We start from the raw sequence: 20,422 nt of genomic DNA on the forward strand, positions 1-20,422 counted from the left end.
ATGCTCTCTTTGAAACTCTGTACAACCTCTGGTTTAGCCTGTTTATCCAGGTCCCATCTCCTCAAATTTCCACCTTTTTGGAGTTTAATCTACAGTTCATAACCAATAGATTGTGGTCAGAGTCCACGTCTGCCCCTGGAAATGTCTTACAATTTAAAACCTAGTTCCTGAATCTATGTCTTACCATTATATAATCTATCTGAAACCTTCTAGTATCCCCAGAAGAGCTTCTGTAAAGTTTGGAAGGTAGGAGACGAGGTACTGGCAGAAGTAAAGCTGTGAGAACCGGGCGTGAGTCGTGCTTCGGTAGCTCAGTTGGTAGAGCACTTGCCCGCGAAAGGCAAAGGTCCTGATTTCGAGTCTCGGTGCGGCACACAGTTTTAATCCGCCACGAAGTTTCAAAGCGACGTTTTTCGAACGTGGAGGAGATACACGGAGACAGGTACTGTCGATGACATGCCTCGCTCAGGCCGCCCAAGGGCTACTACTGCAGTGGATGACCGCTACCTACGGATTATGGCTCGGAGGAACCCTGGCAGCAACGCCACCATGTTGAATAATGTTTTTCGTGCAGCCACAAGAGGTCGTGTTACGACGCAACCTGTGCGCAATAAGCTGCATGATGCGCAACTTCACTCCCGACGTCAATGGCGAGGTCCACCTTTGCAACCACGACACCATGCAGCGCGGTGCAGATGGGCCCACCAACAAGCCGAATCGAACGCTCAGGATTGAGATCACGTTCTCTTCACGGATGAGTGTCGCATATGCCTTCAACCAGACAATCGTCTAAGACGTGTTTGGAGGCAACCCGGTCAGGCTGAACGCCTTAGACACACAGTCCAGCGAGTGCAGCAAGGTGGAGGTTCCCTGCTGTTTTTGGGTGGCATTATGTCGGGCCGACGTACGCCGCTGGTGGCCATGGAAGGCTCTGTAATGACTGTACGATACGTGAATGCCGTCCTCCAACCGATAGTGCAACCACATCAGCAGCATATTGACGAGTCATTCGTCTTCATGGACGACAGTTCGCGCCCCCGTCGTGCACATCTTGTGAATGACTTCCTTCGGGATAACTACATAGCTCGACCAGAGTGGCTAGCATGTTATTCAGACACGAACCCTATCGAACATGCCTGGGATAGGTTGGAAATGGCTGTTTACGGACGACGTGACCCACCCATCACTCTGAGGGTTCTACGCCGCATCGCTCTTGACGAGTAGTACAATCTGAACCAACGGTTCTTTAATGAACTTGGGGATAGTATGCCACGATGAATACAGGCATGCATCAATGCAAGAGGACGTGCTACTGGATATTAGAGGTACCGGTGTGTACAGCAATCTGGACCACTACCTCTGAAGGTCTCGCTGTATGATGGTACAACATGCAATGTGTGGTTTTCATGAGCAATAATAAGGGCGTAAATTATGTTTATGTTGATATCTATTCCAATTTTCTGTATAGATTCCGGAACTCTCCGAACCGAGCTGATGCAATACTTTTTTTGATGTGTGTATCTTTCTGTCTGTTTTAGTTGTCATTTGTACTTTGGTAATCATTGTTGCTACAACTGCATCATTGATATTTTTTCGTTGTGGGCATTCTCAAATAGGTCAGGTCTGTTTGTTGCCATTGGGTCCAGTATATTTTCATCATGAGTGGGATTTCTAACTATCTTTCTAGTAGTTTGCAGAGAAGGCATTTAGCAAGGTTTCGCAGGATGTCTTATCATGCCCACCATTAACAAAACTGTAATTTTCCCAGTTAATTGTTAGATTATTGAAGTGTCTACCAATGATTACAGTATCATTAGGTGCTTACGTGCAAGTGAAGAGAGGTTTTCTCTAAAGTTTTCTGTCACATCAGGCGATGTGTCTTGTGGCGATAGAAGGATCCAATTACTTTATGCCCGTCACTGATACTCAGTCTTGCCTGAAGAAGCTCACACGGTGGTGGACAATTTTGGGGAGCGAGCGGGGCGTCCCCTCCCCCCCCCCCCCCCCCCCCCCGTACTTTGCGGGGCCACCCGTATTGCCACCCGTGCCACCCGCCACCCCCTTCAGCCTGCATGCTATTTGTTTGTTTCTTTCGTCAGTCGACTCGACTGAATCGAGTTATCGAGTAGCTTTACTTTCCTTTGTAGCACGCATAAACACCATTAAAGATAGTGATTCTGTTATGCAAGCATTGTCTGTTTGTCCTAGATTTGACTATCCTACTTTGCACACACTGTACGAAATATTTCCTTGTCTACCTGATTCTATTGCTGCAGTAGAAAGAAGTTTCTCAACATTGCTATGTACAAAGACACAGCTGAGGTCGACAATGAAAGAGGAACGACTTAATGGCTTAGCTCTGTTGAACACTGACCCTGACGTTGATTGCCTTATTGACGATGTAATTAACCCACTTTCCAGGAAGAATAGGCGCATAGAGTTCATCATTTAAGGAAGAAAACCAGAATTGTAACTTTTCTTATATCATAAGATGGCATTGTCTTGTATATGTTGTGAGCATGTAGGTGCTATTCTGTCAGTCTGCGCAACGGATTAATCTGAGATGTACCCTTTACCCTGTGGCTCCTGCACGATGCAGTTTCCAGCCTCACACTACTACAGAAGTCAGACAGACGCTCCTAACGTTCTAAAGAGAAATGCCTGAAAAACTTTGAGCAATAAATATCTTCTGGAGTCGTCCGCTGTACGGAAACGACACAAAAATGCACAAAATTTCTTACGTAACTAGTGGGATACTTGGGTACTGGAGTAGTGCTAGTTAGTATAAGAAAAACATGAAACTAACGAAAATTATTATTTATTTTGCAAAAATTCTGAGAAATCACAATGGCGCTTTTAGTTATGAATTGAAAAAGTTATTTCCGGGTTCTTTTCGGAATGTGAAGTTACCTCTTAAGGATAGGATTCGCTAATGAAATTTCTATGCAAAGTTTAAGAGTGTTATTGACTTGGCAGAATGGCTGAGAGCCACGCCTACCTAACTTGAATAATTATCCGTTAGAATGTTGCTAGGTACGGCCGAGGCTGTCGCGTGTAAAATGCAGTGAAGTGTACTGTTGTTGAGGAAATATAGGGCTCGCAAGAGCTGTAGTGCACAATACCGTAAGCTGCGATGACTGCTGTCTGCGCCACTCGCTGCTGACAAATAAGATAACTCTCGTTCTATCTGGATTGACCTTTGCCAATCAAACTCTCCCTATGCCTTGATGAAGTCAAGGACTTCTATTCGCCCCTAGTCTAACTATTGGCGTGGTACACCGGTCAGATAACCATTCCACCGCGATGTCACTCAAAAATTCGCTCGCAGGCGTTTAACTATAACTCTGTCCGTTCACACCGCACAATAAGTGTGTCGGCCAACACAGTGAACAACGCTTAATTGCAAGGACTCAATATAGAGTCGCACTCTGATTCGTTTGCGACAGAGGAGATCCCCCAGCGAAGTACTGAGGAGAGACTTGTTCCTCGCCCTTTGAGTACACGTACGAGACCACACGCTCTCGTTACGTGTTCTCGCTCCAAGAGCGACAACGGAACAGCCCCTCTCCACGCCAGACGTGAAGGGGTATATCTTTCGGTCTCTTCCATTACTCCTTCAGCTCAAGGCATCAGGAATATCGTCTGCCAATCAGCATTGCTCTTCTAAAACGAAAGAATGACGTTTCGTTTAAGGCGACCAATCTGGAAATCTGTAGCATCGGCGTTTGGCATTTTCTGTCTCCCTGTGAAAACCTCTGAAACTGCGTGCTATGTTTGTAAAGAATGCGTAGGCTGGGTGCTCCCACACAGTGTAGTGGAATTTACTTTTAAGCCTAACACGGGGTCATTCTCCCCTTTCACTCGGGCAAATGCTGTCCGCTCCACGGGCAGTCGCCGTCCGGCATAGATAGACTGAATTGTCCTTTGAAGGGACCGGCCTCTCGGCGTGCGGTCCACTTCTCCCGAACTAAAAGCTCTCGTGACCGTCGTGTCTTGAATGTGTGTGTGTACGCCAGCCTTGAGTACCTCAACCCCGGTGCGAACTTGTTATTTGCGTATCGTTTACTTGAATTCATACAACATTGACTTTACCTTATCGAGTTTGGGTTCGAATGAATTGTCTCGATGTCCGGAATATGATTGTGAGAGCGGAATATTTAAGCAATGAAGGTCAGGAGACCACGACATCTTACAATGTGTATAATCAATTCAAATAAAACTTTCTTAAACTTTGCATGTGATTTGATTATTTTTTATTACAGTAAAAGTAAAGGTAGCTCAAGATATCTTTAGCGCCTTGGGGTTTTTCTGTATCTGCCACTGAACTCACATGCAGTTTCAATTTCTACCCCGGTGGATTTGAGTTTCTTGTCTGCTGCAACAAACACGCCACCTCTCTTTCCCATAGGCTTTCACAGAACAGATTAGCGTGGTGAGCTAAACCAAGCAGCAAATGGAAATAAAATTTTTCAGCGACATAAAATCATCTTAAGGGGACCTGGACGTTATGGTCTGTAGTTTTTATTAGTATTTAGAAATTTAGTAACTCAGAAACTTTAATAGATATTGGAATCTAAATTTAACCATAAAATTAGTACATTCTGACCTCTATGTGAAAAAATTAATAAATGTGAAATACATAGTTGAGTGAATATAGATTTTTTATCTTACATACTGAATCACATGTAATTTTCGTTTTAAATGCACTACACTTACGTACTATTCAAAGCAAAAGGCCAAAATCAGTTTTATTCTTTTAATTATTAAGTTGTTGAAATGGTAAACCAGGAATATTCACCAATTTGCTGTTCTGTGTATTTTTTTAAAAAATTATTAGAATTAATTTTTTCTCCTAATAATTTCAGAATATATGACACGCTTCGGCTTAAAGTGTTTAATACATTGCTGAGTAATGCGGTTTACTGTATACAAGCAGTATATTATTATTTATGCAAAATTTTAGTTTTGGAGATTTAATATTGGGTGAGATGATACCTAAGCATTCACAAACATTGATTATGGGAAATTGAAACTAAAGATTTTCATGTCATTTTCTTCTCAGTGATAACATCAAAATATTCCAGCTCCATCATTTGGTTGATTCTGAGTGTCCGTTTCATCTTCTTTAGTTTTCTTTCTTTTCTTTGTTATTCTGACTTCCTTTGTCAGTGACACGTTTCCTGTCCATTGGTAGTGGCTCACTTTTCATGTTGTCTGCAGTTTTGATGTCCACTCTGCTCATGGTTTTTAATCTTCTTGCTACTCCATCATTAAAACATATTATGGCATCCATCACACCAACCCAAAGGTTGACATGCCAACAAAAACAGTTTTTGCCATGCATCCATATGAAAATATTGAAGCTTTCATTTGGATTCTGAGTTTTGCCTTGTAAAGATTTCACTAGGAGTTTAGAATCTGCAAGGTCTTTATATATTGGCTTAAGTTGTACCATAACAGTGTCTGGCCTAGGGTGTGCATTGTATGTTTTTGGCCATTTGTTCACACCTATTATACTTTCACCATGAAGTGTTTCCTTTGGGGCGGAGCCCATACTGTGGATGCTCATCAGAGAATATTCTGAGAAACAGAGTTCCCCAAATTGACGTTTCCGCTGTTTTTGCTGATGGATAGACCATAATATTCTGTGAGGTTTTGTATTTCTGATTTGCTGAGTCTGCCCTGCTCACAAATTGCATTGCCACCGGAGAGTCCACTTCCTGTCATGTCCTTTCATAAGTCTTGCCCACATTCTCTACTGCACATGTCATATACAGTCCATTTCTTAAATTTCAGTTTCGCGATATGGTTTAGCAGCCACAACACTATGAAGCCTTTAGAGGCAACATTACCATGGTAGTGAGTGTATCGCACATGAAGTCTAGCAACTGATCTACTAAAAAGCAGATACTGCCCCCTTGCTTTCCACACCAGCACTGAAACCTCCAGAGTTTTTGTTACATTCATGTTCGGTTACCTTATTGGTACACCCTTAGTAGTGTTTTGTCAGACGTTATAGGTCATCACCATGCCTGTATCTACAGAGGTAACTGTGACAACTTATTCAGCGATGTATGGCCTCTCTTCTGGGAGAAACAAATTAGTAGATGACAAATGTCTACTGTTTCTTTCGCTGCTATATTTTTAGATAGTTCACTGACTTCTATTAGGGCGTTATGCACACGTTTTTAATATCTCTCAATTTGACAGGTGGCAGTGGGAGACCCATCATAGCACAAAACATATGGGCTGTTGTTCTTCCCTTTCCAATACACATGGCATAAGCATGATGAATATACACTACACTATATTTTCTGCATGTTTCAGTAGTTATCATTGTACACTTCGTTACTTTACACACTTGGCATTCCACTACAATTTTTCCGGATATTCCTCTTCTCTTACTTATGTCTTTACTGAACACAAGGAACTTTTCACTATTACATTATTCACATTCAGCAACAGACAAAAGCAGCTCTGAAAGCTTGCGCTTACTAATTAAAATGTAACCGTCATTTTAGCTATTTACAACACCAGCATCTTTTTAATTTTCGATAAGATGTTTCAGTCTGCGCTTTGAAGACCTGCTTTGCGAACCTTTGGCCTAACCTCACTTTCGTACAGCGAAACGATTTCTTAATTTTCACGATTTACAACAACGTGCTTGTGTTGACTACCGCGAAATTTACGACTGCGATTAAATTTCTTCATTTTCGGCATTTTACGAAGTAAAGTGGTTGAAATATACAGTCACAGCAACAAGTTTACAATACGAACGCACACGAAAAACATAAGTAAGCAAGTAACCTACGTGTATCGACAGAAAGATCGATTGCAATAAATCCCTGCTCATAATGCAGTCGATATGTTCGTCAAGGTTGCAATGGAAGTAACGGCGCCAAATTAAATAACGAGACATTGTAGGCAAAATTTCGTATTTGACAGTAGTGTAACACCTAGGTATTCATGCCCCACAAGGCATTTAATCACGAAAATGATGAGGTGCTATACATAAAATATATATTTTTAGAATCAGGAAGAATCACAGACCTTTATGAAAGAAAAAATTACATTTTTTCGGCTCTCATGACGTCCAGATCCCCGTAAAATTGTGCAGCACATCCAGTATAAAACACATTTTCTGGTAAAATAACTACAGCAATCTCGTGAAAACTAACTTTTAACAGCTTGGCATTGTTATTTTACAAAGAAATGTTTCTGCGAAAGTTATTCAAAGATGTCCACTGAGGCTAAATATCTCGGACCTATACAACACTAACCACTATTAAAAGGTATAACTTTCTTTTCATTATTTAAAGAATAGCCCCATGTTTCTTTGTGACAAATAATACCCGCCCACATAGCCTCGCGTGCTAGGGAAGACGGGGTGGTGATAGGAACGGCATACGGCTGCTCTCTACCACAAACATTGCCAAATACTAAAATTATAATCCAGACGGCGTGAAGAAACCGTATAAAGGCTACGGAAAAGAACAATTCCTCTATGATAAACTAATAACGTTATTGTGATACTTTAAGAATACTTGACCATAACATTATGTGCCAGTCTTGACTAGATCAGGGAAATGTAACTCAAATAGTGCTAATTACTTGCATCAAAAATAAAAGCGGAATATACGAGGCTGGATTAAAAAAGTTATGCCTTCTGTGTCGTAAAAGATTTAATAATGAACATATAACAGCAGAATTAGAACAGACCATAGCCTGAGCTCTCCTCTATACAACACTACAGTGCAACATAGCCAGCATGCTTTTGTACATATTTTCGCCATCACTGAGCAAGTGAGGCATCTCAGCAAGTTTGGAAAAATTCAGGGTTTGGATTCTTGACTGATGATTTTAAAGCTGTTTTAACTGCATCCCTAAAGAAATTCTATGGGGACGCTGTAACGGACAGCAGCAGTTTGCGGCGTTCGATGAAGAATTTTGGTAACGGAGAAATGGACATTGAAGATAAACTGCGGTTTGGCCGGCCGACAACATTTGTCGCAGATGTCAGTCGAGGACATGCTGATGAAGTAAGACAGATGCGTCACAGTTCGCAGTCTACAGTGAAATCTACGTAACCACACTCTAGAAACTTAAAGAAGCAACAATCCAAGCCCCCACAAGTCATTTCTCACCACCCAATCGATTGCAAAAATGCGATGATCAGGGATGTCTGATGCACCCTACAGCCTAATTTGGTCCCCTCTGACTGCTGCCTGTTTGGACATATGAAAGAGAACCCAGGTGGTTACAGATGCAGATTCGGATGAGGTTAAAATAGCTTTCAAATCAAGCAAAACCCTGACATTTTCCAAATTGGTTGTGACTCCTGGGTTCAACGATAGCGCAAACGTGTGCAAATATAGGACGACGTGTTGAATGGTAGTGTTGTGCAGTGGACATTTGAGGCTACGACATCTACTAGTTCCGCTCTTATATTTTCATTATTAAATTTTTTATGACTCCGGGGGCATTATTTTTTGATCCATCCTCGTATATTCTTACAAAACTGTATGTAAGTACAGCTGGCATGATAACAACTATGGCAGTTATTGGATATAACTGATCGTCGGATCACGTTTCTTTACAGAGAAATTAATGATGAAATATAAATATTTATCCCATGAATTAAAATACTAAATAAGTCAAAACATCTCTGTGATTTAAAGATTTTGATTGAAAAGGCAAGTACGATGAAGTGTAAAACGTTGTAATTATGTGTTGCAGAGGAAATGCATGGAGAGGAGTTCAGAAGAGCAGGGAGAGACGTAATTGAACACATCATTAAGTACACATTGGGCGTGAAGGATATGAGGGTGACGCCAGACCTGAATCCGTCCCACGTCATGAACTCGTTACCCAAGCAGGCGCCAGACAGCGGCGAGAAATGGGAAGAAATAATGCACGATATGGACACCAAAATACTGCCGGGGGTTAGTAAACACACTAGTTTGTCAACTTCTATTGCTTCCTAACATTTTTGTCCTCATTCGTCACATAAAGAAATAGTACGCACTAACGACTTCTCTATCATGCACCAGACACCAGTATCAGCATCATCATAGCGAAGGAACAAGCAGAAAAGAGTATCCACATCTTTGTGGAAACACAAAATATGAAGGAACACGCTGACCTTTTTCTGCTCAGTATTCACCTATGTGTTTAATAATTCGGCAAATTTACATTTGTAGCTAAGTGTTCTTATCTGTATTGTTGTTATCTAAGAATACAAAAAACATGTAGCTAAAATAACATGTTAAGCAGGCAGCTGACACTTCATCTTATGCCCAAATGGTGCTACAGACCAAAATGAACCTGACAAAGCCTTAATGTATCTTGTCATGTTGAGAAAACATTACTTACATTTTACTACATTGATGCACTGTGCACCATAATTATAATCTTTCCCACATATAGCTATTGTTCTAAGTCAACTTGGATCTAAATGAGGCTACGTTACTGAGAGTACAAAAACACACTGACCAGGTACCATTTTAGATGGAAGAAGATAATGAATCAAGAAAATATAAATAGCTTTATTGACTGGCTAATTTCACATTATCTCTAATACTTTTGATCATTGATGTATTTGTGATAGCATGTTCATCCAGTGACATATATTTTGACATTTTAGTGCAACAAACCATACTTCAAAGTGGCACGTTTTGATGAGATCTGTAATCCTTGGTATCACTTAAAGAGCGCATTTTCGTATGATAATGTATGTCATAATTTGTTACAATTTTTCAGTAACATAGCGATGTATAGATTAATTTGTCACAATTAACCTGTAATATGTCAATGTATGGGGCAACATGTTACAGTTTGGCTGTAACATGCGGCAATTTTAAAGATAAGATATTTTTTAAATGTTTTACTCCAAAGCCACTATTCATTTACTGACTACTAGCTTTGGGGTTCGCCAATTCTCACAAGCCACCAATTACAGAGAACAAAATTCGTCACGAGTGAATGTCTTGAACATGTGTAATAAAGGTATCAGTGATAAAATGGTTCTTATGGTAACTAGTTACATATTTGTATTTAGGGCATGTGTGGTGTGGACAAATCGATTTACACTGCAGGTCAAAATTTTTAGTCACCTCTCTCTAATGTGAATTTGTGGTTGAAACAGAGATTTCATTTTGAATATTCTATAACCCCACATCTCCACCTTGATAATAAAACAACTATAAAAATGCAAAGACTTAGCGCCTCTGTTTCGTATTTGACTGGTTATCCACACAGAGGGTTGCTAATAAGTTATCTACAACAACACTGACATACCTTTACCTAAGACAGTTCCATTTTAAAAAGCCTCAATTCTTCAACTGTCTGTTTAGCAATCTGTTTATAATAATTTACAGTTCATTGTGTGCATCTAGCAGTGTATTGGTATACCTGATCAGGTTCATATCATATTACCTCCTAATGAGTGGAAGTGGAGGACTGGAATTGAAAGATGTGCTGTAATTATAGCTCTGCATCAGGAAGGGTATTCTAGTAGGACAATAGCAGCTAAAATTGGCGAAGCCAAGCCAAAATTGTGTATAATATCAGCGGTTCAAGCAATCTGGTGCCGATGCAAGTGTTTCGACATCTGGAAGACACTGAGTAATATCATATGGAGAAGATCAGTTCATATGTGTAGAGAGTAAAAGTCAGAGGACACATGCGACTCCTCAAATTTGTAGGGAAGTAAATAACATGTTAGCTGAGGTCATCCAATGTTGAAGATCACTGGAATAATTTACAGACAAATTGGACTGCAATACCTACAAAAACACTACAAAATCTGATAACCAGAATGTGAAGTGTTTGAGCATCTATTCTGAGGGCAAAGGTTGGATACTTTGAAGAGCTAAAATCCAAATCATATTGTACTGCACTAAAAAATAGAGGGAAAATATTTATTTTGTTCGTCTATTTAGTTTGTATGATGTGTTTGTACACTGAAATAAAGTATACATTGGTTGTCATAGGTGACTGAAAGCCTTTGACTGGTGCCATGTGACATCACACTTAAATGCATCTCAGATCTTAGTTAAAAGATGTCACAAGAAGTAGTTGTACATTACTGTATTACCTTAATGTATGAAGATAATATATATTTTTCTTACTGGTGCCTTCATTATTCAGCATGATGTGATCCATGTGACAATAATATTTTGTATGCAGTGGGAAATTTGATCTTATTGAATTACACTGTGTGTCATCATGGCTTATTTATTGTAGATTTTATCGTAAATTTTGAAACATATTGATGCAAAAAATTGTAGTATAATATGTTATATAATCTCTAATATATTCTATTAATGTCACAGTTGCATTAATATCACTGACTAAATTCAGAGTGAGACACACTATTCCATCACATCAAAGCTGTACAATAAATTTTCATTTTTTAAAGCACTGTTTAAGAATCAGCTTATTGTTTCATTTGTGTTTCAGTGGAATCTACATACAGCATTATTGTTATACTGGTATAATTTTCAGTGTACTGTTTCTAATCTCGCTGAATGATTAAGTTAGAATGGAGTGCTATTCATATGCAGATTAAGGTGCTAGTGTAGGTTTTTATGAATCGTTTTCAGTCGCATATTTGGTGATTAATGCTTGGAGGAGTGCCTTTCACATGCTGGTTAAGGTGGTATGGAAATTTTCCATGAACGTTTTGCTGCATAGTTCTGTTTGTTCAGTTAGCATTTGTTTTTGGTAGTTCGTCATGTGAATGTGTATTTGTCTTTCTTCTGCAATTTCCATTAATTGGCCTTTGAGGACATTGAGTAAAACAGTGAGATTTCTTCTAATATTTTCAGTGGAGTGTCTATTTTGTTTGAGGTGCATGCCAAAATCTTAAATGTTATTTTCGCTTGTATTTGTGTATTCTGTGTACCCTATTTTAAAGGTTCTGCCTGTCTGTTCAATGTAGGTTTTACTACATTTGCAGCATTCGATTTTGTAAACGCCAGAATGCTTATGTCGTTGTGTTTTGACTATTTTATGAATGATGTTGGCTTCTAATTTGTAACTAAAAATAGTATAGAAGCCTATTTTGACATTTGCTTTCCATATTGCATAACTTATAGTGCATATTTATCTGAAACATGTACCAAGTACAGAGGTAATACAGATTATCTTTCTTTTTTGTTTCAGTCTTTGTAAGTGTGATTGTGTCTTTAATGCTTTTCTACTTTGTATGGAATTCTTTTTATATATCTCACTGACTAGCTCTGGGTTATAGCTGTTACTGATTGCTTCTGCTGTGTTTGTATTTAGTTCAGATTTAATATCTACATTTTTAAGATGCTATTTGGTAACAGAATCTACTGTTGGTCTAAAACATTTTCTTTTGCGAGCTGCAAGACTTGATGTAATGAAAACGGTTATGTAGGGCAATTTGTTACAATTTTCCAGCAACACGGTGATGTATGAAGCATTTTGTCACAATTTTATTTCGTGCTTATCTGTAACCAAATATACTACTTGCGATCCAATAGGTGATGCTCACTGCCTAACTATGGAATATTCACTGTCAGCATCTGGTGTTAAAATATTATTTCATTTCTGAATGTCATTTTTGTTTATGTCGAGTATCACAGTCTTCTCTGTTTAGCACTGTAGTTTCCACTGTTTGGCGTGTGAGTTAGCATTTTCAGCAGAAGATGACAAATATTTTGTACATGTGGCTGTTTGTTGCAATTTTTGTATACCCTGGTGAGGTAGGGGAGCAATTTCTTAGAATATTGTTTGATGCTTATCTGTAACCAATTATGAAACAGGGCAGGTTGTTATAATTTTGCAGTAAAATGGTCATGCAAGGGATGAATTGCCTTGTAGTTTCCAGTGTGCAATAGCGTAAAGTTGCCATTATGAATTGAAGATGACAAATGTCTTCCATTACAACATAAATCTAATACTGATGTGTATGGGTCGTCTGGGTAGTAAGGCTTGCATACATCGTTTTGGGCTTAGGAAACTGTGACAGTGCAAACAAATTAGTGACACACACAAATATACAATTTACTGCGCTGCGATATTTAACTAAAGTTGTACAGCAACTCGTTGGATGTGCTTGTGGACATTTGTAGACTAACTCTCGAAGGCTGGTGCCTACAAACTATATGTACAAATAGCAACCCTGGAACTCTGTGCTAGAACTGCCGTACATCAATGCTGAATATGAACGATCTGTTGCTACCTGTGGCTGCTGCTTATCGCAAAACCACCTCACCGCCGGCGGCGCAGTGGTTGCTGATTGGGGCATGCTTGTGGTTGGTGGCGCCAGTTGGAAACTGTCTCAGTGCGACAGCTCCGGTTGCGTCCATTAGTGAGGACAAAACACCTCCCCCCTCGTGTTGTCGTGTAGTGTCGGTTGCTGCTATGACAGTGGGGAGGGGGAGAAGAGGTTGGGAGGTGTGGATGCATTCACGACGAGGGAATGGGAGCCAGTAGAGCCGAGTCTCTAGATGGTGCCAAGGTCCCCTCGTTCCCCAGTATTCGCGTTGCAACCGTTCCGGAATGCCAACAAACAAATGAGGCAGAGGACACACTCCAGCATCCGGCAATGGAGCACAATCTGCATGGTGTTGACCCGCAGTGGCGTCGTAGTGTGCGACGGTGGCCCCTTCGTAGGCGTTGGTGTGGAGTGGACCATCCCCATAAGACGTTTGTTGTTCACTCGGTGCTGGCCGAGGCGTTGGTTCCAGTTACACGGATCTGCGGCCTGATAGTGGCGACACAGGAACCCAGGTCACCAGATGAAGTGTGGGCTGCGTTATCTGGGCAAGCAAAAAATCTCTAAACAAAGACTCAGTGATAGGAATATACAAATTAAAAGGGCGAAGTTAGTTCTCGTGCTGCCACTGGATACCTTCTGGACGTAGTACAAGAGACATGGATCTACCTGATAATTGTACAATACTGCCGCACTCCCAGGTCTTCCATCCTCTATACAATATGAAAAAAAATTATTGATTATCTTTATACATTGCCTGAGTGGATGGAATAGACGTCGGCTGCCATAGTGTGTGCAGCGGCTGAAGCAGTTTGCTGTGGTGCTGTAGTGGAGTACTCCGCTGGTGAAGGGTCATTGCAGGGCTGGGAGCAGTAAGATGAGAGGAAGAGCAGCAAAGCTGCTTGTTCCCACATGTGGTGGGTGCTAAGCTTGTCCATCTGATGTTTGAAAGTGCGCACCAAGCGCTCCACTACTTCATTTGATTGAGGGTGAAAAGGGCATTAATGATGTTACGAATGCTGTTGGTTGTATAAAAGCCCTCAAATTCAGCCGACACAAGTTGAGGTCCATTGTCAGTCACTAGCACCTGTGGAAGAGCTTCAGTGCCATATATGGACCTCAAAGGCTGGAGTGCAACGTATCTATGTTGAATTCATGGGCACGTCAAACGGAAACTTAGTATGTGTGTCAACGACAATCAACCAACGAATGTTTCAGTAGGCTCCAGCAAAGTCCAAATGAATGCGATGCCAAGATGCTTCTGGTTTTGCCCAATTAAAGAAACGCTGAGGAGCAGCTGCATGGTGTTCTGCACAAGCATGGCACTGTGCCGTCATCTGTTCTATTTGAGCGTCCGTGCCGAACCAAACCTGTTCGAAAGTAGCGCGCCAATGCCATACGAGGATGGGTGGCCAAGACAACTGGTTTGCCAGGATGAAGATGGACCAAACAACAACCGCTCAGCAAAGCGTCTTTCAATTTCTGAAATGTAGTGTCATTCGTGGGACCACACGGAAGGTATATTCTTACATCAAAGACGATGTAAGGGAGCCTCAATTTGAGGTGTATGAGGAATGAAGCGGGCATAGAACAACTCCCCTAGTACTGATTGCGATTCAGAGATATATCTTGGAGGTCTGAGGTTACGAACAGCCTGCAAGTGCGACTACATCGAATGAACACCTTGGGAATTGATCGCATGACTCAATTTCACTCTGGAAGAACACACACTTGTCTTTGTTACATGTGAGGCTTGCCTCTGACAACACTTTGAACAGGGTACGCAAATTACTGAGGTACTCTTCTGCCAAGCGCCCTGATACCGCAATGTCAGCCACGTAATGTGTGCATGAAGGCACAGCTTCGGTTAATTGTTACAGATAGCGTTGAAAGATCGCTGGTGCAGCTGCGCTACCGAAACGAAAGCGAAGAAATTCGTAGAGTTCCATCTTTATTAATCACAAACACTTGCTGTGACTGATCATCTAATGGAATATGAAGGTATGCGTTGAACAAATCGATCTTGGGGAAGTAGCGAACCGCTCCCGAGCGGTCCATAAGATCATTAGGTTGCGGCAGTGGGAATGAATCTACTACACTATTGGCCATTAAAATTGCTACACCAAGAAGAAATGCAGATGATAAACAGGTATTCATTGGTCAAATATATTATACTAGAACTGACATGTGATTACATTTTCACGCAATTTGGGTAATAACGGCCTTCACACGCCTGGGCATTGAGTCAAACACAACTTGGATGGCGTGTACAGGTACAGCTGCCCATGCAGCTTCAACACGATACCACAGTTCATCGAGAGTAATGACTGGCGTATTGTGACGAGACAGTTGCTCAGCCACCATTGTCCAGACGATTTCAATTGGTGAGAGATCTGGAGAATGTGCTGGCCAGGGCAGCAGTCGAACATTTTCTGTATCCAGAAAGGCCCGTACAGGACCTGCAACACGCGGTAGTGCATTATCCTGCTGAAATGTAGGGTTTCGCAGGGATCGGTGGTGGTGGTGGTGGTTAGTGTTTAACGTCCCGTCGACAACGAGGTCATTAGAGACGGAGCGCAAGCTCGGGTTAGGGAAGGATTGGGAAGGAAATTGGCCGTGCCCTTTCAAAGGAACCATCCCGGCATTTGCCTGAAACGATTTAGGGAAATCACGGAAAACCTAAATCAGGATGGCTGGAGACGGGATTGAACCGTCGTCCTCCCGAATGCGAGTCCAGTGTGCTACGCAGAGATCGAATGAAGGGTAGAGCCACGGGTCGTAACACATCTGAAATGTAACGTCGACTGTTCAAAGTGCCGTCAATGCGTACAAGAAGTGACCGAGACGTGTAACCAATGGCACCCCATACCATCACGCCGGGTGATACGCCAGTATGCCGATGACGAATACAAGCTTCCAATGTGCGTTCACCGCGATGTCGCCAAACACGGATGCGACCATCATTATGCTATAAACAGAACCTGGATTCATCCGAAAAAAGACGTTTTCCATTCGTGTACCCATGTTCGTTGTTGAGTACACCATCGCAGGCGCTCCTGTCTGTAATGGAGCGTCGAGGGTAACCGCAGCCATGGTCTTCGAGCTGATAGTCCATGCTGCTGCAAACGTCGTCGAACTGTTCGTGCAGATGGTTGTTGTCTTGAAAACGTCCCAATCTGTTGACTCAGGGATCGAGACGTGGCTGCACGATCTGTTACAGCCATGCGGATAAGATGCCTGTCATCTCGACTGCTAGTGATACGAGGCCGTTGGGATCCAGCACGGCGTTCCGTATTACCCTCCTGAACCCACCGATTCCATATTCTACTAACAGTCATTGGATCTCGACCAACGCAAGCAGCAATGTCGTGATGCGATAAACCGAAATCGCGATAGGCTACAATCCGACCTTTATCAATGTCGGAAGCGTGATGGTACGCATTTCTCCTCCCCACACGAGGCATCACAACAACTTTTCACCAGGCAACGCCGGTCAACTGCTGTTTGTGTATGAGAAATCGGTTGGAAACTGTCCTCATGTCAGCACGTTGTAGGTGTCGCCACCGGCGCCAACCTTGTGTGAATGCTCTGAAAAGCTAATCATTTGCATATCATAGCATCTTCTTCCTGTCGGTTAAATTTCGCGTCTGTAGCACGTCATCTTCGTGGTGTAGCAATTTTAATGGCCAGTAGTGTAATATCTGAGGATTCACTGTCGCCTTAAAGTCTACGCAGATTCTCAACTTCGCCGAAGGTTTCGTGACGAAAAATAACTGGGATGCAGCAAACTGGCTGTGATAGGTGCAATGACTCCTTTTTCCTGCCACTGTGTAGGTTCCTTTGCAACATGTTCACGGAGCACGTAATGCAGCGCACGAGCTCTGCAAATGTGGGGCTGTACGTTGCCTTTCATCGTCACATGAGCAACGAAATTGGTAGCTTCAGCTAAGCCCTCAGCAAACAACACTTTAAATTCGTCACACAACTGACCAATACTGCCTCTAGAGTCAAAAGAAGTTCAAATGTGTGTGAACTGCTAAGGGACTAAACTGCTGAGGTCATCGGTCCCTAGACTTACGCACTACTTGAACTAACTTAAAATAACTTATGCTAAGAACAGTACACACTCCCACGCCCGAAGGAGGACTCGAACCTAAGGCGGAGCAGCCACACAATAAGTAACATGGCGCCTCTAACCGCGCGGCCACACCGCGCGGCGTCAGGAGAAGTAACTGCCAGCACAGTGTCTCCGATACACAATCCAAACAAATAAACGCCATAAATATTATCGCTGTCCCGTTGACGCAAAAACTGAAATTGCACAGCCTTTTGCAAATTTTGATAGGCGGCAGGAAGGCTACAAGATCCTATTACTGCAATATCCTGTCCATTATACCCTCTCAGCGTAGTTGTTGACTTGTGTAACATGGGTTTGGCAAGCAGATCATAATTATTGTAATTTAGCAATGCCACTGAAGCATCCGTGTCTAAATGAAACTGAACACTTTGTCCAGCAATAGCAAGATCCAAAAAAAGTTTGTTGGAGTGGTGCTGCACTGAATAAACTACTGATTCTATGTACTGCACAATTGCACTGTTGCCGGCCGGTGTGGCCGTGCGGTTCTAGGCGCGTCAGTCTGGAACCGCGTGACCGCTACGGTCGCAGGTTCGAATCCTGCCTTGGGCATGGATGTGTGTGATGTTCTTAGGTTAGTTAGGTTTAAGTAGTTCTAAGTTCTAGGGGACTGATGGCCACAGATGTTGAGTCCCATAGTGCTCAGAGCCAATTGCACTGTTACGTTCTGCACTAACATCACAGCTCGGCGCAGGATGAACAACATGCACCTGAAAGTTGGTGTTACGTGGGCGTTTGTTCTGAGCGTAAGTCATTGTCGCCTGCAAACTGCTTTAATGTGTGCGTTCTTACCACATGTAAAAGAAGCCTCTTAACGCGAAGGGCACCGGTCACGTTTGTGAGATTTGAAACAGCGTGGGCAAGGTTACAAGCCGGTAAATTTCCGACCAGGTTGTTTACGTTGAGAGCTGTGCCGTACACGACTTGCCTGCTGCGTATTTGCCTTCACAATGGGCTGCATACGTTGCCGCGCAGTTTTATCCATTGGGGCTACGGCAAAAATGTTCCCTGACTGAAAACTATCAACTGAAATGTCACACGAATCTTGAAAGTCAATAATCTGTAAACCATTTTGCAACATTTTAAATTTTTTTTCGCGCATTCTACAATCTGCCAAGTTTTGGGTAACAACGTCAAGAATCATCAGGTCACTATAGTATTTTCCAAATTCACGCTTAAATTTCCACTGTCTTGTGAGTCCTCCACTGCCTGTAAATTTGACATGGTTGTTTCTTGAGCTTAAAGAATTCAGATCTGGCAGCCGCCACATTGATCTTATCGTCATAATATTTGTTCGTGCTTGACTAAGCTGCTCATAGCTAACTAGTTCTGGCCTTGTAGTACGGAATAACTTCGCACAAATACAGCAAAGGGCGATACCAACGGTGGACAGAAAAAAAACTGATTCATCGTACCTTGGTGAGCGGCCAGGTGTGCTTCAAATTGTGGCAAATATTCCGAATAGTCGTCCTTTTCTTCTTGAAATTTTCGAGGCATCTGTGAACACTGTGCTGCTTGTGACGGTGCAGTGGGTGACGGAGTCTGATTTCGTATTTCAGTTGCTGCCGTCTGGGTTTGATGAACCCCTTCATCAGTTCCGTAATCTGGTTCACTGACTGCATCTGTAAACGAAGAAACTGATTTAGATCAGGCGGTGGCGCTGCAGACGTTTGCATTTGTGGAGCTGCTAATTGTCAGGTAGACAAATGACGGATTTGGAATGGTGGGTTTGATATATGAACAATGACAGCACAGCAAGTAAACAACAAGAACGAAGAGCACCAAATAGCAAAGTGACACAAGAAATGTTGCAGCGCAGTGAGTTCGGAATCCTCGTCGCCAGACGATGTGTATGGGCCATCTGGGTAGTACATCCCGCACGCGCTGTATTAGGTTTAGGTGCTCCGTGGTTGATGGAGGAATCTGTGACAGTGCTAACAAATTAGTGACACACAAACATACACTTCATTGCACCGCGATACCTAACTAAAGTCGTACAGCCACTCGCTGGATGTTCCTGAGGACATAAACAGCTAAGCAGTGGCCTGTCAAGGCGAGTGTTACTGAATACAATGTCAACAAGACTATGTCCTACCTGGGCGCCACAACGTCAATCACTGTAGGAAACACTTGTCAGCATGCGAAGGCTATAGGTGACTTCACGTGTAGACTACATCTCGCAGGCTGGTCTCCACTACGAACTGTAACTACGAACAGCAACCCTGGAACTTCATACTAGAACTGTCGTACGCCGACGCCGAACGCGAACCATCTGTGGCTGCTGTTTATCGCAAAAGTCTATCTCATTTGCCGTGGCGCGGAGGCTGCTGATTGCGCCACGCTTGTGGTTGGTGGCGAACTTCAAACCGCCAGTCGGAAACTGTGTCAGCGTACCAGCTCCATTGGTGAGGACGCAACAAATACCCTGCATCGAGTCAGTGTAATGTTTGGATTACTTAGAAATATAGTTGAAAGAGCCGGCCGCTGTGACCGAGCGGTTCTAGGCGCCTCAGTCCGGAACCGAGGTGCTGCTACGGTCGCAGGTTCGAATCCCGCCTCGGGCATGGATGTGTGTGTTGCCCTTAGGTTAGTTAGGTTTAAGTAGTTCTAAGTATAGGGGACTGATGACCTCAAATGTTAAGTCCCATAGTGCTTAGAGCCATTTGAACCATTTTTTGTAGTTGAAAGCATAGCAGCTCTCATTTCTTATCTATACACATGTGTGTTATTATTGTTCGGTATGCCATTTCGAATAAGTACTAATAAGGATTGTGATGCTTTCAGCTGACTCACTTCAACTACTTTTCACTGTTACCAAACTACAAAACTGTGGACTCTTTTCGAAGGACGTCACATCACAGGACTTTGGGTCACTATTTTCACTATTTTAACAAATTAAGTATGATGTGAACTGAACCATATATCTGCTCGATATCTCTGGCGGAGAGTGGATAGTGATAGGGGACAGAGAGAACACTGGATCTGGAAGAATGTGGTTTCAGTCCCCAACACATCTTTTTGTTAAAATACAGCAAGTGTTG

General features: G+C 42.3%; 1 protein-coding gene and 1 long non-coding RNA gene across 2 annotated transcripts in view; one reads left to right on the forward strand and one right to left on the reverse strand.

Moving 5' to 3' along the window:
* The window catches only part of LOC126474718 (aromatic-L-amino-acid decarboxylase-like), a 187,335-nt gene that overhangs the window by 40,012 nt on the left and 126,901 nt on the right, over positions 1-20,422 (forward strand). The window contains exon 2 of the mRNA XM_050102196.1: positions 8,737-8,942. Coding sequence (XP_049958153.1) covers positions 8,737-8,942 — 206 coding nt within the window. The remainder of the gene's footprint in view (positions 1-8,736; positions 8,943-20,422) is intronic.
* On the reverse strand, positions 11,425-19,611 carry LOC126474872 (uncharacterized). The gene is made up of 3 exons (XR_007586591.1): positions 19,477-19,611; positions 18,797-19,003; positions 11,425-13,790 (listed from the first exon to the last, which is right to left on the reverse strand). It is a non-coding gene; the product is annotated as an uncharacterized LOC126474872 (long non-coding RNA).

Source organism: Schistocerca serialis, chromosome 4 (assembly GCF_023864345.2).
Source record: "Schistocerca serialis cubense isolate TAMUIC-IGC-003099 chromosome 4, iqSchSeri2.2, whole genome shotgun sequence".
In the NCBI taxonomy this organism is placed as follows: domain Eukaryota; kingdom Metazoa; phylum Arthropoda; class Insecta; order Orthoptera; family Acrididae; genus Schistocerca; species Schistocerca serialis.